This window comes from Phalangium opilio, unplaced genomic scaffold, assembly GCF_054372755.1.
Source record: "Phalangium opilio isolate 3A_F unplaced genomic scaffold, DU_Popi_V2 ptg000009l_1, whole genome shotgun sequence".
Taxonomy (NCBI): Eukaryota; Metazoa; Arthropoda; class Arachnida; order Opiliones; family Phalangiidae; genus Phalangium; species Phalangium opilio.
Window position 1 is genome coordinate 2,304,072 of NW_028324146.1, and position 12,924 is coordinate 2,316,995.

The following is a 12,924-nucleotide window of genomic DNA, read 5'->3' on the forward strand; positions in this document are numbered from 1 at the left end:
TATTCCTAAAATAATTTTAAACATAGCTATTGTTGACGTTTGAATTCAAGCGTATGCCTCTTTAACCAATTTTGGGACGTTTGGGGTATATAAGGCGATTGACGCACAATAAATGATTAGAAAACCCGTAATTGGTGGAAGCCCTGTCATTGGGAGGCTAGACATTCTAATTTCGCACGTTTTTGACGTCATCCATGTTTTAAATAAATAAACGCAAGGCGTCTGTTCCTTTCGACGAGTTACTTTTTACTCCGTGTGGTTATGTAATAACCAACGGAGTAATGCCCTGATACCGAGTTAGTTAGTAAGTTAGTTCGTTCGTTAGTATAATGCACGCGAAAATGCAGTATACGCGATTCCATGGATATTGTAATCGTAAAAGGGACTAGTAAAAGTAACAGCTTTGATAGTTCAAAAATCGTGGCGCGAGAACAGTTTGGAAGTTCAGTATAAAGCTGCTCGAGTTCAAAAAGGAGTTAAGAAACGTATCTTATAATAGTTTATAGAAGTGTAGAATTATTCTGGTAATGTAGAATTGCGCACTTATTGTTTTAGAACCAGTTTTCGTATGTATAGAATGCCGGCTCTCACTGGGGGCCGATTGGTTGTGGTGAGGTTGTTTTCGAAATTACATAGACATAGGGAACACCCTCTATATACCAGTAGCTTGATGAATTTGGTTTGTAGGCCAGCGAAATTGTGTAATTTGTTACTGCAAGGGTTTATTTATGATGGTGTTGATTTTCTACGATTAATGTATGCTAAACTAGAACTGGTACCTTATAGTGTCGTGGTCACTGTATCCCGCGTGTATTAAAGTGGGCAGCCATTTCTCAAGTTTATGTGACACTCTTCGTAACTTTATAGTGTATGCGAGATAGCCTTTGATGGTTGTTGGATTCTGTACAACCTTAGCACATTGGAAACCACACGAAGTAATGCATAATGATTTTTGCTCTTGTTCGTTTTGCGCTCTATAGAACTTGGAAAATTATTGTTCCTACCCTTACTGGATGGAAGGCTGTCTGGTCGGTTTTGGTGTGACCTGATGAATTTTGTAATAAATAAATATTTCCAATTCTCATCATTCTTACCACTCAAACTTTTATTCCACTTCACGATACACCACATAAGTGGCGCAAGGGACCCACCAGAAATTTCTCCTTCAAAGTTTACCCTCTTCTCTCGTGTCAGGGGAAACCACGGAGAGAAAAAATTATTGAACGAACTATAGGTGGACACATTTCGGAATTTTGTGGACGTCTGCCAGGTATTCTTCATTTTCTTTACTTGAAGATCTAATAGACGACCCCTCCTCTTTCTCTATTTATTCTAATTGCTTGAAAACTTTCACAAGACGTTTTGTGATAGCATTCAAAGTTGATATAGAAGATTAGAAAAATAACCCTTACCGAAAAAAAACCTCTAAAAAACGTCTTCAGCCCAACCTAAGATGTGTTTTAGAGGTGGTATTTTCGGTAAGGGAAGAGTCTCTTGGCCTTGCCATTTTTAGTCAAGTGACAATAAAAGCAATTGAAAAGCAAGGACAGGGAGGGGTCCTATCACGTTTTGACCGCTTTTTATCGTGTCGTACTTGCATTGCGGCGAAAAGAAAGCGGTTCAACTCTCCAAATAAGAACTATCAAAAATTCAGAAAATTACTTCTTATCATTAGGACTTAACTTTGCGATTAAACCTAAAACCAGAGATAAACTCGGCTTAGCTATAAACTCGTTACCATACTTCGGGTGTTACAGAACGCCAAGCAACCAGAATAAATATAATAGGCCAACCATTAATCTCACCAGAAGTGGTATGAGACTAGAAGTGAAGGGCTCTAGCATTGGTAATAGATCCTGGCACTAGTGAACAAATTTGAGGATTTTGTGCCGGTTTCCACGCGCTAAACTAGAGAAAGAAAAATTGGTCGAGTTCCAAAAACATTTCCTACCCCCTTCCCCTCAACCTAAAGCCGCAGAACACGGACCCGGCTCCTTGAATCTAGTTCGGCCGTCTACCACCGCGAGCGTCTCACGTTTTGGAGGGAAAAATTCTGAAACCGCCACTAGAGGGCCAACCGTTTGTGTTTTATCAAGGCTTTTCACTAATGCCGAGTGAAGAATTTGGTTAGCTCAATACTTCTAGTATCATACCACTTCTGATCTCACTAACATTGAAAACCGAAAGGAAATGATAATATCCTATTAACTAAATCGGACAAAGGTGGAAAAGTTGTGATTTTAGACAAATCTCTTTACCTCGAAGAAGTAATTAAACTATTAGACGATGAGTGTTAAAAAAGTAAAACTTAAAAAAGCCAGTTAAAAACTTATGAAACTAAAGTTAAACTACCAGTTAAATCGTGAACCACCTAAGGTTAAAAACTCTTCCCAACCGAATAACAACCCTCAAGATGCCCTTACATGCCGGTACATAGATGACATTCTTCTTACCTACATCCCAACGTTAAATTTACATGGGAACTAAGGACAAACAACTCACTACCATATCTTGACATCTTAGTTATAAAGGATAATTCCCATATTAAAACCTAAGAACATTAATGGATAGTTGAAAACCTAGTATATAGGAAACCTTCTTCAGTTACAATAATTCCTCATAAACAAACTATATTAAACCGTATAAAACTTAGCTGTACATTTGAGCTAAAAACGATTAGCAGTTTGCAGGCTGCCTCGCTCCGGCGTTTCATCAGTCCCCACTCCCGAGAGTCCTAGTACCGCATCACCATTCCTGTAATGCCATAGGAAAAGTAAACAGCACCAGGGATGCCAGATTTAAAACCTTCAACCCGCCAAAATTAAATTGGAAACAAGCCCAAAAAACCGCCAATCTATATTTCGAAAAGAAGGCCAAAAACTGACAAAGGTCTAAACAATCCAGCCCAAAAACAAGCCAAAAATTTATCGTGAAAATTTGGAATTTGTCTTTCTTTTAGAAATTTCAATGCATATTACATACTGACACAATTTTTAAAACCCAAAACAAAATGAAACCACTTTATTTAACCATAAATTGACGAATTATAAGCTACACAAATGGTTTGACAGTAACATTTGTCAGTTTTTTGGGCATTTTAATGATCTTCGCCTATTGGCGGTATTTTAAGTACAGAAAGCCAAAGAAAAATCCCGACAAGCCCAATTTCCAGCCAACAGCCAACCCTTTTATTTCCAGCCAATATTTTGGAGAAGAAGCCCAATTGGCGGCTTTACAGCCCAATATGGCATCCCTGAACAGCACAGGGATCGGACAGGGGTCTAGTTCCCTCGCGCCATGAACTTCCCATGAAGCACAGCAAGCGGTAGTGTAAGTCGACTAGCCTCCCGCGTATCGAACGCGAGCTCCATCTGGCGTTGCCTCTTAGCTTTAGGGAACTAGCCTAATATGGCGACCCCTCAGCCTGTACGTTGGTTTCACGGCAAATATTTAATGGAATGGCCTATTGTATTACCTGCGCGGAAGGCTGAATAACACAAAAAAAGGAAAATGCCTTAACACTATTTTCCCGTGAAGAAGTTGAAGCATAGCGCGGCTCCTGTGGATCCCCTACAAGTTGACTTTCCTTGCGAACTCCAGTTTTGGCTTGGTGAAGCTAGAGGCATGTGTGGGCGGGATTCATACGTGCATGTATAGAGTAATGTTGGTAGAGAGGGGAGTAGACTGTTTATCCCTCCCTCTAGGCGCGCTTTTGTAAGAGGGGATACTGTACGCGCCTGGTAGGGGGGATGACACTGAGCTAAGAGAGTAATGTCAGTTCCACGTATGCAAACGTCATACCCTTCTATCTCTTAGCTAAGTGTCATCCCCCCTACCAGGCGCGTACAGTATCCCCTCTTACAAAAGCGCGCCTAGAGGGAGGGATACACAGTCTACTCCCCCCTCTACCGTCACTACTCTATGGTATGACGTTTGCGTAGTAGAACTGACATTACTCTATAAATCCCGCCCACTAGCCTTTGCTAAGCCAAACCCGGAGTTCAGGAGGAAAGTCCCCTTGTAGGGGATCCACAGGAGTCCCGCTATGCTTTAAGACTTTCGTTTGCTTACGCCCGGGGATTTTGATGTCAGCGACTTTTTCAAAAAAAAAAAAAAAAAAAAACCCAACGGTTCGCCGACTAATTTACAAACGCTTTATGGTTTTGTTATAATCTCACTTCTGTTTGTAAGTAGACCAGAAAGAAATTGTATTATAGGAGTGAATATGATGATGGGCGTCCTGTGGCACCGTAACTCTCCCAGTGTACCTCGCGCACGCCCCTAATCTCCGGAATGAGATTTTTAAGTGCTGCCCCGTAGCGCCATTGTAATTGTTAAAGTACTAGCTTCTATTTTTAAGACAGAGGGGGCGTCATTGACGATTCCATACTGTCTGTACAAACCCACTTAAACGCTGGGGACGCTGTTAGGACTTCGGTGCCGTAATGGAATGTTACACAGTTTCGGCCCAATCATTACAGAAAATGTAAATCTATGATATCCATCCATTCATGTGACTTCGTATTTTCCACTTTTCTTTGCTCTTACCTTGATTGTTGTTAAATCGTTAGGTTCGATTGAAACTAGTATTCAAGTTTAAAGTACCGTGTGGGTCTGATCAGAGAGAATTTTACACATGTGTAAAATTCTCTCTGGTCTGATTTGATTACACAAAAATTCATAAGGGCTGTGAATGACGAAAGAGGAGGATAAGAACAGTTGCACGAAAATTTGTAGGAAGAACCACCATGTAGAGGCTAGACAGTTCCCGTAATCTTACGAATAATGATTGCACTGGAGTTCAAGCCAATCATTTGACAGATCAGTTGATGATGAATGGCGCAAATGCGTGAACATTTGGTGGATACCCCGCCATTTAGAGGCTATATATTACTCGTTACATCTCGTACCCCTAACGATGTTACTGAAAGATTTTTTATATACGGAATAGATGGATAACAGAAGGTGGTGGAGTTCGAAGCCAATGCGACAGATTCGGTTTATGTGTAATGGACGAGAGACTAGGCAGAATAGTGGCCACTTAAAGGGTGGATCGGTACTCGAGTAAAATAATTAACATAGTGAAATACAATTTCTCCGAAATGGGGAACACGTTTACTTCCATGTTCAACACGCGAACGCGCTCTATTGTAACAAAGGACAAAAAGACGTACAGACACAGAACGTCCCTGACAGTACCTCTCAATAGCATAACATTCCTATAGGAGCTCGGTAAAAATAGCGTTGATTCAGTATGTTTATCGGCGAAAAAACATAAATGTTATGAACATTAAATAAAAAGGTAGTAAAAACGTTTGGTCAAACGGTCGTTTAATTTTTACCTCAAAATATTTAACAGAAGTTGGTGGAATTATTTGCAAACAAAGATAGGAGAAGACAAGAAACCACAACAAGATGATGAGGCGTCTCTGTATATACTTTTAATTTCTCTTTAGCATCCTCTATGTGAATTTAATTTCATTTAATATAAAAATTCTTAAAATGGCGGTTAGTGAACCAAGAGTCCTGTGCCTGACAATGCGTACCGCCTTCAAATCCATCTATTCATTCTTGTGACTTCTATGTTTATGTACTATCAAATAACTCTTCTGCGTGCACGCATAGTCACATTGATCACATTTGAAGGGTTTTACACCACTGTGAATGCGTTGATGCGCGATTAAATTATTCTTCTGAGTGCTTCCATAGTCACACTGATCACATTTGAAGGGTTTTTCGCCACTGTGAATGCGTTGATGTCTGATCAAATTATTCTTTTGCGTGCACGCATAGTCACACTCTTCACATTTGAAGGGTTTATCGCCGCAATGAATGCGTTGATGCGCGATTAAATGATTCTTCTGAGTGCTTCCATAGTCACACTGATCACATTTGAAGGGTCTTTCGCCACTGTGAATGCGTTGATGTGCGATCAAACTAATCTTCTGCGTAAATTTATAGTCACACTCGTCACATTTGAAGGGTTTTTCGCCGCTATGAATGCGTTGATGCACGATTAAATTATTCTTCTGAGTGCTTCCATAGTCACACTGTTCACATTTGAAGGGTTTTTCACCACTGTGAATGCGTTCGTGGATGATCAAATTACTCTTCTGAGTGCATTCATAGTCACACTGATCACATTTGAGGGCTTTTTCACCACTGTGAATAAGTTGATGTCTGATCAAATTATACCTCTCCTTGCTGCCATAATCACACTGATCACATTTGAATAGTTTTTCTTCGTTACCCTTAATGTGACGTTTTGGATCCCTTTTATATTCAGCAGAATATTTGATCCGAGTTGAACGTTTCTTCTTGAATTTCCCTACAGAAAATTTTTAATGAATCATAACACGAAGCATACCATTTACAATTTAGTATCAAATATACAGCAACATTCAAGCGCAATTAATAAAAACAAGACGACCCAAGGGCTCGTTATAGTAGCCACATCGTACCGTACTTTGCAAATAGCAGGCGGACATAAAATTTATGTGAATAGCCCCTCGATGCGCTACTTTTAACTGTGCTAAGTAATCCTTACTTCAATAAATATATTTATGTTATAATTGTAATAGTGCGACACAAAGAGAAATTCTGAGTGAGTAGCCCCTCGATGCGCTACCCTTAACATTGCTAAAATTATTACCCGTAAGACCATTCTAAAAACAACAATGCTAAATTGATTACATACAAGTAACCCTTAATAGAAGAACAGAAAGTTTTAGAGATTACCCCTCGATGATAGAGTTACCTTTAACAGTGCTTAAATGATTACGTGCTTAACGCTCGTACAGAAAGTTTTAGTTTACAACATAGACTTATGCCCACGCATCATTTTAGCATCTTATAAATTTCTAACATGAACTTATGGCCAGATGCGTTTGAAAGAGAAAGAATTCGGTAAAACACCCAATAATTGTAATATCCCGGTGCCTTAAGAATTAAGACCATTCTAAAAAGAACGTCAGTAAATACTTGCTTTTGCTTTCAAAATTGCCCTCGATTTCTTTGAATTTTGAAATAGGGGAGGCTTTTGAAAGCGTGAAACTCTTATTGTCGACGGGTGAGGGGAATTTTTAAGGGAGAGCATATGGCTTAACCTAACTATCATAATTCCCTTCCTTTTAAGCAGACGAACGAAAAATATCAACTTCACCAAAATTCCCTCCCATTCACTTTCCCTTCAATGACGATCGAAAAATTTTATACTGCCAAAGGCGCTACTGTGACACCCCTACTACTACTACAACAACAGGGCAGGTCAAACTAAGAGCCTCGTCGTAGATGTACATCATACGATGTGGCTTAAAAAAACGAAATGCTAAGACGGTAGACCTCTATGAAATCTCAGTGTTAAAAAGAGACAGTCCTGATCAAGGTGTTAGCCGATGAGCAAATGACCTCATCAACATAAAGGAGATGGAACGTCAGCTGAAATGCGGGAGAACCTTGGCGCGAAACTAGAAAGGTCGTATTTTGATATTCAAAGGATGTTAGGATAATCAAATGCTAGCTGATTAGTTTTCATCTAAGTAAAGCGGAATTACGTCCAAAAGCTGACCACTCTCTCACACTCGCGTTTCTCGGAAGATGATAAAAATACATACGGATATTTTTCCCAATTTGAACGTCTTCGAAAACAAACTAAGTTTTAGAGAGAATTTTATTCGTTCATTAAAGGGAATGCGAATTTAGAATTTCATATCATATTTTAGCACGAAAGTGGTATTACGTTACACTTTCAAGTCTCTACTTTCAAAATATCAAGTTTTTAATATAATTGAACCAAAGTTTCTATTTTTAAAATTAATTGGAAAATCACGAAAACTCAGTTTCGATATATCAATAATATTGTCTTGTCGAGCTCGTTCGCCCGTTTGATGACATCACTGTGACGTGAGGATAAAAAAGCGCGGGAATCCTATAGGGGTCTCGAACTTCTCGCCAGTCTAAACTCTGGGTCTGATAGCACCATCTCACGTGAAAAATGTATCTGTGACGTCAGCCTACGGGAAACGTTATAGCCTTTCATAAAAAGTGGATTTCAAATAATTTGAAATGAAGCATTTTCAAATGCATATTGCGGCCAAATAATTTGCAGAAACCGGAGTCAATTAAAAGCTTGATATTTTTGAATTCACAGAAATTAATTCTATCTTTTGTTATATAAATCAGAGGTTTTTTTCAAACGAAGCTTCTCATTGCCTTTAATTAATCATGGACGAGGAAATAAAAACGAAAAAACGTAGCTCGAGAAATAAAACGGATTTTATGTCGCCTAGAGCAAATCGAGAGCGATCTCAGAGTGGTTAAATGGAATGCGCTATACTTTACACCGAGAAGGCGGAATTGATTGATTAGCATATTTCCCCCACCGAAGGTCGGAATATTGACTGTCTATAGACCTCTAGGTACTCAAGACCATTAAAGCATAAAATGACTTACCTGCAATTTCCGAACGAGACGATGAGGTTTCACCTTCTGTAATCTTTGGAGCGACATCTTCAAATGTCTCCGAGTTCGATACCGAAATATTATTTTCAACTTGAATCGGAACTTCGGGTACATCAATTTCCATAGGGACAGAGGTCAATTCTGATAGTTCATTTGTAAGTTGAGAAACCCACACTGGCACATTCAGTGACCTTGGATCGACATACAGTCTATCAGTTTTCTTCGCACCTGTCAAGGTGATTCTGGATTGGTTATCACGAATATCGTTTTCTGGGGCTCCTTCTAATGAATCGCTTTCGACATTTGCGCCAAGAGAAAGATCCAAATGTTTTTCGACTTCAACATTCAATTCGGGAACACGAAATTCCTTCGATCGAGTTGTAATATTCTCAGTTTCTCCCTCTGTCGAGCCACTTTGCGATTTACGAAGAGAATCGTTAATGTTTATACTGTTCTCAAGAGGTTCTCTTTTCAAATCGCTTTCCGTGTTCGTGTCAGGAGACATTTCGAACTGGTTTTCAAATTTAATTTTAGGTGAAGGCGCACTTTGAGGCAAACTGTCATTGTAGTTCAGTTTAGGGACACATAGATTCGTAATTCGCGTTGGTGATTCTTGACTAATATTTTCTTTACACAGAATGCCTTGGACATTAATATTTTCTTTACACAGAATGCCTTGGACATTAATATTTTCTTTACACAGAATGCCTTGGACATTAATATTTTCTTTACACAGAATGCCTTGGACATTGACAGCTTGGACACTGTGCATCACAATAGGAAGGGATAACTCCTGCCCATTAATTTCCAAATCATTTCCAAAGGGTTCAGTTTTCACTAAGTCATCGGTATCTAATTGATGTATTCCACTTTTCTCCTATTTTTAAACAATGAACAATACTTGAACTAACACTTTTAATCTGATTCTCTTTCACATTGACTATGAAAATGAAGAATGTTCCATACCATGAGATCATCGATTCTTCTTTCCAACTCTTTAATGACCCTATTGAGTCTTTCAATTTCGTCTATTTGCTTATTTATCGTTAGTGTTGTTTTCACTCTCTCATTTTCCAAGTTTGAAATTAAGACATTACACTAAACAAAATGAGATTCCATTACAATTGTTAACTATCTTGGGACTTTCTTTGGCTGAACGAATTTTAAATGGGGAAGCAAGAAAGAGGAGAAACTAATGGCACGCAAGAAGGTGGATCAGCATCAAAGGCCCTCGTCGGGTTTCTTTGTTAATAAAGAAACGAAGGACGTGTTATCAATTCCCTTTGCTTTGAGCCAATCCTGATAGGTGTTTTCACCAATAACCTTAATTATTCACCCACTCATAGAGCTTGGTTCTATTTTAAGAGACACCTCATTCGACAACTGATCCATTTAAAGTTTCTCGTATCTCTGTGCTTAATTTCACACAGCTAAAAAAACCCCTATGCTTGAAAATACCTCGGTTTCCAGTTTCCTCACTCGATCATTTCTAGCTTTTATTTCATTGATTAGATCATCTTTGCTTAAGTGGTCATAGTTACAATCTTCCTCGTAGTCCATTTCCTAAAAACAAAGTTTTCGTCATCTTCAATTTGTCTTAAACAGGCAATAATTCCGCAAACACCTTTTTAATGGCCTCCCTTTGAAGATTTACTAAACTCATTTCGGAATTTTGAAAAGAGAGTTGGTGGGATTGTAAATCTACCCTAAAATGAAATAATTTCTCAAACTGAGGGTAAATCAAAAACGGACAAGGAAGTTTCCCCTTACATTGTAGCTTTCGCTATAAAAAGCTAAGAAAAACATGGGAAAGCTTAAATTGTGACAATTTTGTTCAAGACTAGGGATTTTCTCTAGCACATTTTTTGAATACAACTACAACTAGCTTCGTATGAATTATTTATTCTGCTAGTATTTTTTATTTTTTAAATATCAAGAAAGATCTATTTCCTTTAAAGGTATAATAGTGTCAGTAGGTTTGGATACGTTATGCCTTGACATGATCCAAGTTGCATTATATTCATCACTTACCAGTTTAATCGTTCGACCATAACACGACATTCTTTAACAAATTCCATCATACTTTGTATAGTTTCCTGTTTTGATAACATACGTAATATTTCAATAATATTAAAAAGTATGGCCATAAACAAAGTTTTAGTTGCCAAGGGCGTTTCCCCTCAGTTTAATATACATTCTTACCAGGGAAGGCTTATATGAACGTTTTTCTTTCACAGTTAAAAAAGAGAAAAATCTTCAACTTTTATTAAGAGCTTTTCTTGTATATAGATACTCTTTTTTATAATCAATAAAAATACATTAAAGCCTTTAAAGGAGGAACCGTTACCGTAACAAAGGAATTCACTACAAAGTACAACCGCCAAAAAAAGAGAACGCCTAGCAGACAGCTTTAACTTTTTCCTAAATCTAATCCTAACCGCCGTCAATCAGTCTGGGAAATAAGGATATTTTTCAAAACTAGTCCTTGGGAGTGCAGGGTGGGAAATAAGGATTTTCTAAAACTGGACATTGGGCCAGCAGCCCCCCTGGTCTGAAATAAATAAACTGGTCAATGACCATTGACCAGGACGCGTCGTCCGCTAAAATAAAGAAGTGGATAATTAAAATAGTTGAGATAATGTCTGGACTCTGGTTGCCCTTGAATTTCATTAGTGGTCAAGTGGACCACTGACCCCCCTCAGATTTAAATTTTAAACTGGTCCAGGCAATTTTTAAACTGGTCATATGCCCTGTGCCACCACGCTGCTTGGGACCGGTGATCCCCCCCTAGTGTTCGAAATAATAAACTGGTCTCCGGACTGGCCCCCACCTTTGTTCTTGGGTACGTTCAGTAACGAAAATCTCAAGGAAATCGCTGTTTTCTTGATGTTTGGTTGATGGGCTAGAGACGTCACAGTGACGTAGAAGGCTGTTGAACGGTAAAGTGACATTTTGAAGTTAGCGTTGTTTTCGAAATTGGACTTGGGGAAACGTATTACCCGCAAAGCGCAAATGGCTCGTCTCAGTTATTAACAGGCTCGCAAATAATGAATTTTTTTAAGAAAATTATGTCTATTTGAATGGTAGAAGCAGTTTTGTCAAGAAAACTAATACAATTACTGTAGGAATAGCATCATTGGAATTTAAATTTTAAATCCCGCGCCAAATTTTCGTCTGTCAAGTGTTCAACAATCAAGCACTACGTCACGCCATCAAAAAAACCATATCGATTACATGGTTTTATTGATGGATAAGCGCTGAGCATCATGACGTCAAAACCGGAAACGCGAAAAAGCGTACAGTAGGGAAAATCTGACATCGCTTAGTAAGCGCTGTCATCAAAGAGGGTTACTGAACGTACCCCTTAATTAGTAAACTGGTCCCAAGGACCAGTATTTCTCACTTATAGAATTTTAAAACTAGTCCAAGCAATTAATAAACTGGTTTTGAACCAGAGGAAGTGTGCTGAAGACTGCTGGGAGTGGACTTTGGTTCAAGAAGTATCATGTTGAGAAAATATCGCAGATTCTGCCAGACTTGGACCGTAAAAAGTATCTATAACAATTTTCAAAAGCAAACTAAATATTTTTGTAAAAGTAGGTATTTTTCGATTAAATCAATTCATATGTCTTCAAGTAAATATATCTTAACACTCACAAATCACTCGTTCTAATAAAAATAATTACAGTACAGAGCTAATTAAAATACAGGTTTTTGCACGCGAAAAAACCTTGAATCCCCCCACGGTGAATTACCTTGACATTTGGCATATAGTTTCTAATTGAACTTCACTTTCGAATGATCCCGGTCTCGTTAATTACAACTCGGTCATTGTAATTGAAATTAATTAAAAACATGTTTTTTAAGGTACACAAAAGTTTCATTGTCTAGTTTATATACAGAGTCATCAGAATGCAAACTTAACCCAATAAAGGTATGATAAAATAAACTTGTCAATATGAACAAACAGTAATATTCAGCCAATAAACCTCTATTCGTGATTACACCTACTAAGTACTAAGAAAAAGAGAGCATGAATTCAACGGTAAAGTTAGTGACAATTTTCCGATATCTATGTAGGCATAGACAATAAACACTAAATAGACTGGGAGACCACTTCATTTCGGAGGCTCCGATCTAGTACCAGAGCTGATGACGAAGTTAAAGTAAATAAAGACGCAAATGACGATCCAGGAACTTTAGCAAGTGCTACGTCAAAACCTGAAGAAACTTCAGACAATTTAAGTGGTTACAGACAAATTAAGTGGTTATGAAAGTTCCGAGGAGACTGGTGGCAAAAATGGAACTCGTTCGAAAGAAGAAAAGCTCAAACGTTTGGAAAAACGATTGGAACAATTCGAAAAACGTATCCAAAATCGCCAGGAAAAGGTTATGAAAAAATTTGAGAAGAGATTGGCAAGAATTGAGAAAAATATTGAACGAAATTTGAAACAACTTTCCGGT

At 38.3% G+C, this 12,924-nt stretch overlaps 1 protein-coding gene across 1 annotated transcript; it reads right to left on the minus strand.

The window, feature by feature from the left end:
• Positions 1–5,280: 5,280 nt before the first annotated feature.
• On the minus strand, positions 5,281–10,837 carry LOC149713121 (uncharacterized). The gene is made up of 6 exons (XM_089845602.1): positions 10,492–10,837; positions 10,085–10,166; positions 9,919–10,023; positions 9,427–9,558; positions 8,452–9,337; positions 5,281–6,328 (listed from the first exon to the last, which is right to left on the minus strand). The coding sequence occupies exons 1-6, from the start codon at positions 10,605–10,607 to the stop codon at positions 5,562–5,564; spliced, it is 2,088 nt and encodes a 695-aa protein (XP_089701728.1). The 5' UTR covers positions 10,608–10,837; the 3' UTR covers positions 5,281–5,561.
• Between the last annotated feature and the right edge of the window lie 2,087 nt (positions 10,838–12,924).